The following is a 13,245-nucleotide window of genomic DNA, read 5'->3' as shown; positions in this document are numbered from 1 at the left end:
CTAATTAACCACATTCCAACAAGATTTTAATTTAGTAAATAATAAATAATTAAGAGCAACACAGATTAAATGAACAGCCAGAGTAACATCACAACAATTCTGTTCAAGGGGTTCAAATAGGCAGATACCTGTTGGAAGCAGGCCTGCACCAGGTTCTCAGGGAACAGGTTTCTAATCAGGTCGAGGAAGGCGTCCATGCTGCTGACCTCCTGGCTCCTGGGTGCTGTGGATGCAGTGTTTCCCCTCAGTTTGGGGTTCCCCGGATGGATTCCCAGCACCAGGATGACCCCCAGGATGGCAGCGATGATGGTGGTGGACATGTAGTACACCATGGCTCTACTTCCCATCCTGCCACTGGAGCGGGCGTCAAGACCAGCGAGGCCTGAAGGAGACAGACGCCAGATTTGAAATGATATGCTCACACAGCTGATTAAAGTGGATTCACAGAAATCCACGTTATCCTAAATCCACTGCGCTCCATCTAAAGTCAACTTAGATTAAGGCACTTGCCTTTTAGTGTTCCTTTTCATAATGCTTGCATTGTCTCTCTAAATTTAGAATAATGTCTAACTTTCTTAACTGTCAGTTGACTAATTCCTCACACCTTAAACTGACCATAAATTGTCAGTAAAACTAAAGAGCAAAGTCTGGGGTTGGATGTACTTGGATATGTCCCAAACTACAATCCTTCAAAAGAAAATCCCTGTCATGTTTACACATTTTCAGTTAGATCATTTTCATGCTAAAATAAGATTTTATATAAACTATTTATAAATAATTTTCTTATGATATATAAATTCGAATTTTGGAATCTCCCCTTGTTTGGAATTTTCCATTGAGGGATGAATAAAAGTCTGTCTTATCTTATCTTTTCTGCATAAGTCTGTTTTATAAATGAGGCCACTGGACTTCATCAAGACAACTGTTTGAAAGCCTCGACTACAAGTAAGGGCTGAATCTAACTGAGAATCACAGCAACGACTCTTTCCCATGTAGCAGGAACTTGAAATCAAAGTTGAGGTAGAATCATGACTTCTATAAAATCTCACATTTCAGCTCATCCTTTGGATAGATCTGCCATAAAAAGTTATTTTTCCTTTTTCAGTTATAATAGCAGTTAAATGGTACAGTATCTGAAATGTATACAAGATGTTTGGTTCAAAACAGCACTCAACATGCAAATGCTTGAATCATATAACCATTATCTATACATAATACCATATCCAGAAATACTCAGATGACTGCAGGTGTGGGGTGAATCAGAGATGGACAAGAGGCTGAGGACAGGAACAGGTCAATAAAATTGCGACATGGTGTGGTAGAAATCATTTCACCTTTAATTATTGTTAAAGGTGAAATGATTGCTCCCATGATTGCTTTAACAATAACGAGACATATGAGGTGATTGTGGATTGTAGCCAGACCAGGAATATGCCAAACACTAAATCTATCTATCCTGGAGGAAGAGGTTGAGGTTGTAGAGGATTACAGATACATGGGAGTTTACCTGGACAACAGATTGTACTGGAAATGTAGAATTGAGGCTGTCTACAACAAGGGACAGAACACTCTGTACTTCTTAAGGAAGCTTGGGTCCTTTAATGTTTTCAACTATTATTGAATTATTATCATTAATAAAAAACAAGTCACATGTCATCAGATTGTTATAAACTGATTATTAAGATTAGTTAAAAGCTAATCGTGAGCATTTTAGTACCAAAAACTTTACTTCCAGAAAAGGGTTCAGTGTATCCTGGGAGGATTTGCTAGAGCCTGAAAGAGCCTGATGATAAAGAATCTCCATATAGCAGACGTGAAGGACTGCCAAAAATGGTTGATAATTGATTGGGAAGCATGACGCAACTGTAGGCTTTGCTTATAATATCAAAGCCTCTCCAAAAAGTTGCATTTTGTTTGCATCTGTTGCAGGCATCACCAACAACAGGATAAAAACTGACTCATTCAGCATTCACATTCTTTGTACATTGGAATCAGTAGATTCAGGCGTGCTGATAGCCTTCTGAAAGGGTGAGTCAGAGGCAAAAACCCCACAACACAGGAAATGGATCGTGAGTGGGCCGTCTCTGTTATATTTATGCAGAATAACTCCCAGAGACAAGCAGCCATCTGGTACTACTCATCATGTAAACTATACGATGATTACCTCACTGCATAATCTACCAGACACACCACTGCAAAGTGACTCACCTGTGATAAGGCTGGAAATGATTAGAGGCAGGATGAGCATTTTTAGCATCCTCATAAGAATGTCTCCAGGAAAGGAAACCATAGTGAGGGTAGAGCCGTCTTTCACCATCATGTACCGCAGCATCATCCCAAACACTGCCCCCATAACAACACCTGAGAAGGAGACATAGTTAAATCCTTCAAGTGCTTTGTGCAAACATAAACTACAATCCTTAGTTTGAGAAAGATGCACTTAAAATAACATCAAGTTAATTTTTAAGTTTTGATCTCATCGCCCACAACTATATGTACATGTTTAGCAGAAAAAACTGATATTCAGTTTATAGTCTTTGAGTGCACTAACAGGCCTGCTGTTTTACATCTGACATGTAGTGGAACTCTGACTAATGATAGCCATCTACTGTAATGTAAACGGCTTCATATCTGAGTTTAAATCTTAATGACAAATTACAGACAAAAATAACCCACTTCTTAACTTTGACAAAGAACACTGCTATGGTGAAACATACCAAAGTGTTTACAGAAGCAGACTAAAGACAACAACAAGCCGACGATGTCTCATGGGAAAGTGATCGTGGAGTGTGTACATTTGGGTTTCTGTGTGGCGACATTTGCAGCATTTTTTTTCATTCCTAAAACAATAAACTTGTTCTTAAATTTAATCAGTGGGAATGTGGGGATTAGAGATGCAAAAGTCAAGGCTTTTTTCTTGAACACAGAAAACCTTCAGAGCATAGCCTGCGCTTCTCAGTCACTGTATACCGAGAACAGTGAGTCCCAGTAGCAGGTTGTGGCTACTGTGGCTGCAGTGTTCAGCATCTTTAAATGCAAGGTCTTTGTTGTCATCTTGCAGGGTTTCTTCTTTCTCCTTCTCCTTTTTTGTGTTGGATTGGTTGGCTGTTGGCTGGTTTGTCATCCTGCCTGTGAAGGAAGAGGGAGAGAGATGGGTTTACTACTGGATTAATTCACCTTCCAGAAGTCAACATCTTGCAAACGTGGTGCAGGTTAGACTCTGAAGTTGTGATATGTGCTATTAGTTTTTCCTATAAAATAAATACAATTCAGCAACATTAAAGATGCACCGGTGGCTTGTATGGTTTGCAAAGTAATCTTTTCCTGTAGTGAACTGTCTCTGTTCTTGAAGTTGGATTAGGAAAGCCAAGGCAGCTATGGCTCAACATGAATTAACTTTGATTATTTTGGTTCAGCTTCCGGAGGGAAGTAAAAACGCATGACTGAAGGAAACCCAAACACAACAGGCATTGGCAAACCAAGACATGAAGAAACAACTCAGGAGATCTGTGCATCCATTTAAATGGAAAATGCAGAAACTTGCTGTGAGGTGAGAGATGAAAAAGTTTTGCAGATAAGTGTAATCAAGATGAGTCAGTTATGAGCTATTTCATTGTGTGACATAATAGGACTGTTTTTTTTTTTTACTTGGGCATAGGCTTCAGTAAATTATGCTAAATCCATAATAACAGAGTAGTAGAAGAGTAAAAGGATTGATGGCAACTCCGTATAGATAGAATTGTGTTTCTTTTTTTAACTCTGAATCTATTTACATGTATCAATTTGCATATTTATACACTTACATTTGCTATTGACTCAACTATGCCACCATCAAGTGTGCTATCTGCACATAATGCAGTACTGGAATCTTCCCAACTTTAATGGTCACCATCATGACTGCATTAAAGAAGAAGATGAACCTCCAACCAGTTTTTAAACAGGCCTCTACAGTTGCCACCGATAACTCACCATACAAATAAAAGTTATACTTTAGAGTTATTTCTATTTTTTTCAAATAGCGATAGATCTGTCTTAAATATAATTTGTGTGACTCAAAGCTTCAGAGAGAATCATCCAGGTGGGAAGCTCACCCATGGTTTGTAAGTTGAAGTTATTTCAGAACACAAATTGTGAACTTTTTGACACCTTACACATGTGGTTGTGACTCTTATTTCATGTTTGTTCTTATAGAATCAATATAGAATCAAAAGGAACAATCACAAACAATTTTTGGGCATTGATTACTACGGCAAGATAGAGAGTCAATTTATTCAATGAAGAAACAGCTCTATATTTATTAGTTAAGAGTTCATTTGTCAACTGTCAAATGTTGCAACAACGGATCACAAAGTAGATTGTGATCAAATGTTGTCATCATTATCCACATTTTTAATTTGAGACTGCTCTACCATGTTATATGTTTATACTTTTTACTATTGAGTGTATAAGTAACAAAATGGAAAAATTAGACAAGATGCACAATATCTTCCTCTGGTGTTGTACTTTATACTTTGTAATTTCCTGGAAAATCATTTTAAAATGTTCATGACTCATTCTGCACTTGAAGACGTTTGTTGACAAAGGGGACAGACTCCCTAACATCTGTTTGAACGTGAAATCTGCAGATACATGGAAGCTAATGGCACTGTGCAAGGAGAAAACATTTACAATCAGTCATTTAGCAGCAGATAACTTGTGATTTATATGATTTTAATTCTTCAGAGGTATGACTGATTGGGCTCCCTGTATTGCTCTGAGCTCTCTGGTTTCATTGTTTCCCACCTCATGTACTCATTTGCTTATTAATACTAAACACAGCTGGGTGGGCATAAATTATATTACTCATGGAGGAATTAGATAATAAACAAAACTGTCGGACAAAATTACAATTTTGATTTGCTGGTGGTGATTGGGACGTTTTTACAGTTCATCTCGAGGGGCCATGTGCCCAAAGTTCATCCTATTTAATAATGGGCAGTAATTCACTTGGTGAGCCTCGCAGCTCACCAAATTAACTGGGACTGAGAATTCTGGAAACTCTGACTGCCTCCACAAATATCTTGTTGGATAAGTAAAAGTTTAAGCTGCTGGTTTTGCTACAGAGAACGTCAGAGGATGGATCGGATTAATCTGTTGATAAGTAGAATTGCACTGTTGTTTCGATACTTCCTAAAAAAGATCAAAAACAGGATTGAAATGGTGGAAAAATAATGAAAAGGGGAAATCACCTGAACAAGTAGGCCTCATCCTCTGCATGTGTAGTCATGACAAACCATTCAAAAGAGGCTAAGCAAAGTGACGCAGTGTTGCTAAAAAATCTGATTATTTATTCTGAAATTTTGAAATCCGTGTATAAATGAATGCAAGTAAGTGGTGATAAATAGTCAGCTAAATGTGTAAAATGATAAAGTCCATATGCAAATCCAAACTCTTCACCTAACACCTGTCGACCAATAACTATCACTGTCTTTACCCTCTGAGCATCAACACAGGATGGCTATGGAAGCAATCAAATTTCCCTCCAAGGCAAAAGAAAGGGTCAAGAAGAATTTGTCTGCTGCCTTGTAACACCACACTTGTCCTCTCAACTGAGACACTTCAACTGCACAACACCATCTCTAAACATCAATCATACATAAACACATCTGGGAAGCAGAGCAGTCACGCCAAATCCTTGTCACAAGTACAAATGTAAATTTACTAACAGTCGGACACGCAATCAGAAATGATTATAATCAATCAGCTTAGTTAATGGTCTGAAGCAGTAAAGCCGTACTGTACAGTTGTGCACGTTCACCAAAAATACAATAAAAGAGGGAAACACGAAAAAATGTCACCTACTGGTTTATTCGCTTTCAAGGATTCATCTCCACCCTCTCATCTCCTGCTGCCTGTGGCCATGTCTGCCCTCTCTACTCTCTGCAACAGATGCTACCCCAGGCACAGGAAGTCAGACTGCCCGTGTGATCAGAAAAATCTTATATTTTAGGGGCGGAGAATGTCCTGCCAAGTTTCAATCGCAGAGATATAATCCTCAGTGAATGGAGTACCGAGGACAGGAGGGGGAGGGGTTCCACTGTTATAGTCTTCATAAATCCTCTTTTAAATCTTTACATCATTCTTAGCATGAACACTGGTTGGTAATGTCAGTTGGCCACATGGTCATATTTACACAAATCTGAGGGGCACAGGCTGTTTTCATGAAATATATTAAAGGTGGTCAGATGATGGATTTGACTCTTGTTTCTGTTGTTTGTTAAGATCATAATTGACAGATAAGATTTAGGCAGAAATAAACACAGAGGAGTCATAAAAGAGCCTAGTTGGGCACAAAACAGCAACTTTGGGGTGTTGCTGGTTGCAGGATAGTCCATGGTGTTTTGTCCTTAAAGAACACAAGTCAGAATAAAGGCGCCTGTATTTTTACTGTCAAGGCAGACTGAGTCCCTGAAAGAGTGAAGCAACAGCATACATTCACTGAAGAGGTTGATGATGAGGGCTGTAAGCTCCAAGGACACACTCAAAGACCTGAAGCTGTGCTGCAAATCTGTCTTCATTCCCCAACAGACAGATTATTTTCCTGCTCCAGGAAATGTTAGAGCTGGCTTAAGACATAACATAGCTGGCCTCGAGGAATCAGTCCTTAGTCTGCTGTCCTGTTGGCTCAGCTCAAATGAGGAAAACTATTTGACTTCTTAAGTTTCTTTGCCTGAAAAGTTTTCGACAAAAAAGAAGAAACAGACGCTGTTAAGAATGTCAGAGGAATACCCAGGATAGAAATGACAGTCCTGTGATATCATATTACAGTTTTGTAACCGTAATACAATACAGTTAAAATCAGCAGGTTAAGATCGGTCAGGCAGCTTACCTTAAATCCTGGATTTTGTCCAAACATGACAGTAATGTTACAACTCTACCAGGCAGATTCTGGACCATGAGGTTATTTTTAATATGAAGGGGGAATACCTTTGATTATTTACAAGAGTTCTAGAAACACATTTTACTAATGACAGCTTCAGCAGAAGAGCAAAGACAGAAGAAGTTCATCCAGTGTGTGATAAAAGACAATGCGTGACAACCTTCACCATAAGGCTCCACATGGCCATGTTCTTAAGGCACATCTCCTTAATTGTAATTGGTTTCCATGACGACAGGCTGCAGTCACTGACAGAGTTAATCTCCCAGAGGAGCAGGTTTTGATTACTATAAATGAGCCAAGGCTGCACGGACCATCAGAACAGGACTCCTCCTCAGAGCCCACTCTGCGTGTCTACTACATGTCTTCAGCATTACAGAACCAACCAGGTCTCCAGCCAAGTCTCAACACAAGTTATTTGTTCTAAAAATCAATATAAGAGCTTGACTGTAGATTCCAGAGACTGATCAAGACATGAATTGTGCAACTATTTTGAAAATGAACGAGTATTTCCAGTCATTTTTCAAGCTAAAAGTCTATTTCCAGAATCTTACATGGGAGGGTTGTTGGTTGTCTTTTTTAACATATACTTTAGAATGCTGTGACCAGTCAGGGTTTGATATTCATGTACGTTGTGATAACAGTAATTAGTTGAATCAACCATAAATCAACCGCACACATTTCCTTCTACTTCGGTCTTAGTGTTGCTCAACGCCCATTAAAATGCAGTGAGTGGAACCTTTTTGATTTACACCAACGTTAGAGTTGTTCATAATTACAAAGATCACAGTGAACAGCACAAACAAGTTGCCACAATGTGCAGATTCCCTCTCACGTGTCTGTATGTGTTCTATTAATATACAGTATGTTGCAATAGATTGTTTAGGAGACATCTGTATGCGTGTTTGTTTGTAAGTACGGGTGTGTACCGGTGTCTGTGTCTTAGAGGATTATTTCCAGTAGTTGATTGTTTGGTGTGAGCTTTGCAAAGGGATCGAGATATAATCCTAACCCCGCCCCTCCACAGCTCTCGTTCAACAGAGGAAAAGAGGATGGTCACTGCTGCACTGCAGAGATGCACTACAACTCTACACACCACTAGCTAGGAGTGAAAAAACATGGCGACTGGTATTACCATCGATATGCAATATTAGTGATAAATCATCCACTGACATAAATATATATATATATATATATATATATATATATATATATATATTTTATTATTGTTTAGTCTGCCAGTTTTTTTTTACAATTAGTCAATTGGTCATTTTACACATGTGAGAGCAGAAAATGGTGGAAAATCAGCCCAAACTACTTGAACTGTTAAATATGTAATCTCCACAGCAGACAAAAATCATAAAAATATTCAGATTTCTATATAAAAATCTAAATTGTGGCAAATGTATATATTTCAGAAGCTTTATTTTGAGAGTATGCATTTTCTTTTTTAGACAGACAATTAGTTAGACAGTCACTTTTTATTGCTCAGCTAATCAATTAATCAGCAAATCATTTCGGCTCTAGTTGGAATTCATCAACAGTGCAGCAGGGAAACAACGACTACTACCAAATCTAATTTCATGAAATCTCTCATCAAATTTTAAATAGTAAAACTCCCTTTGAAATAGTAAGACAATGTAGAAAACTTTAAGGTAGTCCCTTAGCTAAACCTGAGCCATGATTACAAAATATGCAATAATTTTTTAAGCTTATGTAAATTAAAGCTTTTAAAATTAACTAAATCTTACAGGGACTGATGTCGAACCCTAACCACTGTGGTATGGATACGTCATACAAACACATCTGCACTTCAAAGCACAGCAGCAACTAATTCCTTCAACATATGCACAACTGCATTCAAACATGTGTCTGGCATATGGCTTTACCAGATCACTACAGCTGGAGGGTTAAATGGTATATATTAACTCTGTCAGTAACTGTCAGTGTCAATCAGATCAGGTCTGCACTCAAGAGACTGGATATGACCACACATAGGTCAGCAAGCTTCTGAACTTGTTTTAACCCCTTTTAGGCTACATGGGATTTGAGTCGTCCTGTAGAGTTTCTGATGTTTGTTTTAGGGTTACATAAATAACTTTAGCGTTTGCATGTTCTCTCTGTTCCTGCTGGGTTTTTGGCAGGCTCTCCGGTTTCCTCCTACAGTCCAAGACATGGATGTACGGCTAATTGAGCGTTCTATATATACTGAAGCTGTGTTGTTGTCTGTTTCTTTGTCATATGCCTGCGATGGACTGTTGACCTTTCCAGGGTGTACACTGTCTGTCGCCCATAGTTAGCTGGGACAGGCTCCAGCCTCCTGTGACCCTCTACAGGTTCAGCATGTGCAAGTATAGTTAATGGATCAAAAACCTTTGTGACGTGGAAACATCTTACTTGTGTCTGCTAGCTTTGGTTGCCTGAGTGAAACCAGATGGCAAAAGAACTTGGTTCATACAATGCTTTTCAAGTCATTGAGTTTTGTTTAACAAACAAAGCACTTTACAATTCCACATTCCCATTCACTCTGCATTCATGCAACAATTTCCTCTATCAAACACTAGTGGATTAGCACATCTGGGGCAATGTGGAGTTCAGTAAACTGCTCAAGAACAGTTGAACGTATGGATGGAGAAATCAATGGCTTCTCTGACTTCTGACTGGTGGACAACTGCTCTACAGCCGCGACACAAACCTTCCTGTCTGGAACTGCTATTTAATGATGTAGGCTTACTCTCTAAAGGATATGAAGCTGCAACTAATTATTGTGAAGAAATAACTGTGGAGTCAAAAATACACATCACAACTTCACAAAGCTCATTTTGATGTCTTCAAATATCCTATTATAGCAGATCAGTTATCACTCTCAACATCTTACTAGCTGAAACTTGATAATGACCAAATGCAAAATTAACCTCTCAATATATTTCTTTAATTTGGCCTGGTTTTTATTTGCCCAAAGTCACTGTGACGTCCTCATATATATTTTTATCCAAATCTCAAAGATAATTATATAATCTTTGGTGTTTGTACCTGAAAATTACATGAAACCCTTAAAAAATCATCAAAGCATGTTAATGTAGCTCCCTAAATCAATTAATCAGCATTACCTTTAGGATTAAATGAAGATCTGATGAGAATTAGAGATCAAGATGCAGCCAGAGACCTTCAGAGATAGGAGCTGTGGGTGAGAATAATCGCGATATTCTTTTTTATAATAATGTGTTGTTGGGTCTTTCCAGTACTTATCTTTTGCAACCAACCACAAAGGTGTTTAATCTCCTGTGACTTTATTCAATTCTTTTTTGGGGGGAGATTAACTAATTGATTCATCCATTACGCTTTTCATTAATGTGGACGTTGAGAGAGAATCTCAAGGACGCTGCTACCAGATACCCTCAGGAAAAGGACTTTTGAGTGTGTGTGTGTTAAGATTTGAGATTGGATGGAAATGCAGTGAGAGTGCAAGAAAACAATTGAGCTTGTGTGCATGATTGAGTCTGCATGTGTGTGACACATGTCAAATACTCACACAGCCCTCCCCTCCTCTCTCAGGGATGATAATCTCAGTGTATTAATCTGTTGTTTGAACTCCTTAAGCACAGACTGTCTATCACATCTGCTCTCCTCACCCTTGTAAAGCCCTGCTATATATAACCTCTCTTTTTCCCATTTTTCGGTTTTGATCTGTTGCCGCAATTTCTCTATTGCTCCTCAGTACAGCAGGACTGAATTTCATACAGTTCATTTCCACCGTACAGTAAATACATCTTCTCGTTTGGCAAGCAGACATTCTGGAAACTCCTTATTCCTGCTTTAAACCTCTCTCATACTCTTCTCCAAGTATGATGCTCATAAGTGATAAAACGGTGCAGGTTCCACGTGTTTGCAATCTTTAATGCTCTCTCTCTCAGAATTACTGCAGATCACACATAAATAGCATCTCTAACGCATTATATCCCCTTCCGCTGGGGAGCTTATGATCATAAGTGTCTCAGACAAAACAAAACAAGACATATCATTCATCAATCAAATCAAAACAACTCTGTCAAAGAGGGCAAGTGGTGTGAGTAAAGTGCATGCACAAGCAGTGAATGAATGGCAGCACACTGAGGTGAACAAATAATAAAGGCTTACCTGCTGTGTGTTGCTGTCTCCCGTCCAACAAGAGCGAGGCATCGGGAGAGACCCACAGTGCAGGGTTGTGGAGATGAAGAGGCAGAGGGGACAGGAGGCAAAGTCACAGTCCTTGCGTCATCTGAGAAAATTTGCAGATTAATACAACAGCTTGGTGTTCTGAGCCCCCCACCCTCCTCTGCATCTCACCCTCCTCCCCTCCCTTTCTTTCACTCTATTTCACTCAGAAAATGTAGATGATTGAGGAAAAGTGATAATCACTTCCAGCAAGTCAGGAGAGAGATGAGAAATGCAGCTTTCAGATGACTTTAGAGACTCACTTCATGCACAAACTTAACAAGAATATGTGTGTGTTATATTTTTGTATTGGTGCGGGGGGGGGGCATGAGTACCCTCCCTTCCACAGGAGGGAGCTATGACTCTGTACTGTGAGGAGAAATCTGCACAGAGGCTCCCCACTGAGGTGTACTCTGACAGATATCAGTGTCAGTCATGAGGCCTCAAAGTGCTCGGAGGCCCAAGGGCAGAGCAGTTATATACTGGGCATACAAGTTTCTCGCATTTTCAATTACAGCATCTTCATCAGTACACAGAGTTTGAAATAAACAGACAAAGGCCCTGAGGAGTTTTGGCTATGTCATAGACATATGTCATAAAAGCTGCAGGTGTATCGGCTTCGTGACTAAGTCACAATTGATTTATGGGCACAAAGTCTCAACTGTCATATATGATGTGGTATGTGGGCATGCTGCTAAGAAAACATTCCTTCATATGTAACTTCCTTCTTCTTGCTGGTGTGGCAGAAATATGAAACTAAGCTGGATGAAATTAACTGAAAACTGGCATATTGGTAACAAAGACTAAAAAAAGACCCCCACCCTCTCCCCTTCTGAGTGAGATTCTGATCACTGGTTGCGGAGTTCATCCTAATTTTAGTTAGGCAGACTGAACATATTTACAGAATATTTATAGTACCAGAATATTTTACTTTAACTTCCCTGTTTTCTAAAGACTGTATAAGCAGATTTTAACAAAGAAAATACACAAAAAAATAATTGAAATTCTTTACCAATTCTCCTATAAGAAAATAGCATTTCAAATTGTTATGAGAAAAATACCTGCTCATAACAACAGTCACCTGTAAATGTCATATTCATTAATTGCTATTATTATATTGGTTAAAATTCTGCGCTAGGGGACTTGAATTTGGCTAACTGCTGCACAAATACTCACAAACTTCCATACAAACATATGCAAACAAGAATTCAAACATTCAACTCCATGCACACACACTAGCTCACACATGGTCCCACAGGAGTGACAGATGGAGAGGGGCAAAATGGGAACAGGGGCTTGTACAACGGAGCCGGTGCCTCCATTGTGCAGTAGGTGCGCTGTAAGTCTATCCCCTACTAATTGCCAGAGCAGTTCAAACACAAAGTCTGCCTCTGAAATCCAATCTTGCGGGTGTTGTACAGTGAGTAAAGTTTACAATGTGTAACATTTTCCTCCCTGGCAAGAAAAGAGACAAACGTGGCTTAAGGAGGAGGAGGTGAGGGGACACAGGGGTGGATAAGTGCAAAAATGCTGAGAAACACAGGAAGGTGTGGACCGTGCTGGCAACATGGAAGACATAACTGTAAATAGATCATTCACCATTTAGGCTGCATGTCTACTGTTGGGGGTGTGTAGAGTGCAACAAATCTGCGGCGAGTGAATGAAAGTGTAGCCGCTGTAGGTGGACCGAGCCCTGCAACGAGACACCGTGGAGGGACAGATAAGGCGCAAGGAGGAGTGATTGAGAGGTAATCTGGGGAGAGAAAGAGTGAAGTGCTGTAAGAGGAGAGGGAACAGCGGAGCAGACGATGTAAACAAGACGTGCAAAGTGTGTGCATGCTGAAGCTGTTTCAGAAACTGACAGTGTCTGACAGCGTCACATATATGTCACATATTTTAAAATCTAAACAGACAGACTTAAAATAGGGCAGAATTTCACCCATTCCAACCTGTTTCTAGTAAACCATCAAAATTAAATTACCAAGCTAAATCCTTCCTTCCCCTAATGAGGGCTTTGTAGCTCTAATGCTCATAACATGCCCCCACCCCACCCCACCCCACCACAAACCATTTTCTCGAAGTTGAACATTCCACATGCTAATTTCAGTTTTACGCAGGAAAGACTTGTAGGCGCA

The 13,245-nt window shown here is 39.4% G+C and overlaps 1 protein-coding gene across 1 annotated transcript in view; it reads right to left on the bottom strand.

Annotated features, from left to right (window-relative positions):
• The window catches only part of slc1a9 (solute carrier family 1 member 9), a 29,411-nt gene that overhangs the window by 10,654 nt on the left and 5,512 nt on the right, over window positions 1–13,245 (bottom strand). The window contains 4 exon segments of the mRNA XM_072368774.1: window positions 129–382; window positions 2,209–2,361; window positions 2,971–3,129; window positions 12,048–12,058. Coding sequence (XP_072224875.1) covers window positions 129–382; window positions 2,209–2,361; window positions 2,971–3,129; window positions 12,048–12,058 — 577 coding nt within the window.

Source organism: Leuresthes tenuis, unplaced genomic scaffold (assembly GCF_036924035.1).
Source record: "Leuresthes tenuis unplaced genomic scaffold, fLeuTen1.0.hap1 SCAF_17, whole genome shotgun sequence".
Classification (NCBI taxonomy): Eukaryota; Metazoa; Chordata; class Actinopteri; order Atheriniformes; family Atherinopsidae; genus Leuresthes; species Leuresthes tenuis.
The sequence above is the reverse complement of the archived record's forward strand: the minus strand, read 5'-3'. Positions and strand labels throughout refer to the sequence as shown.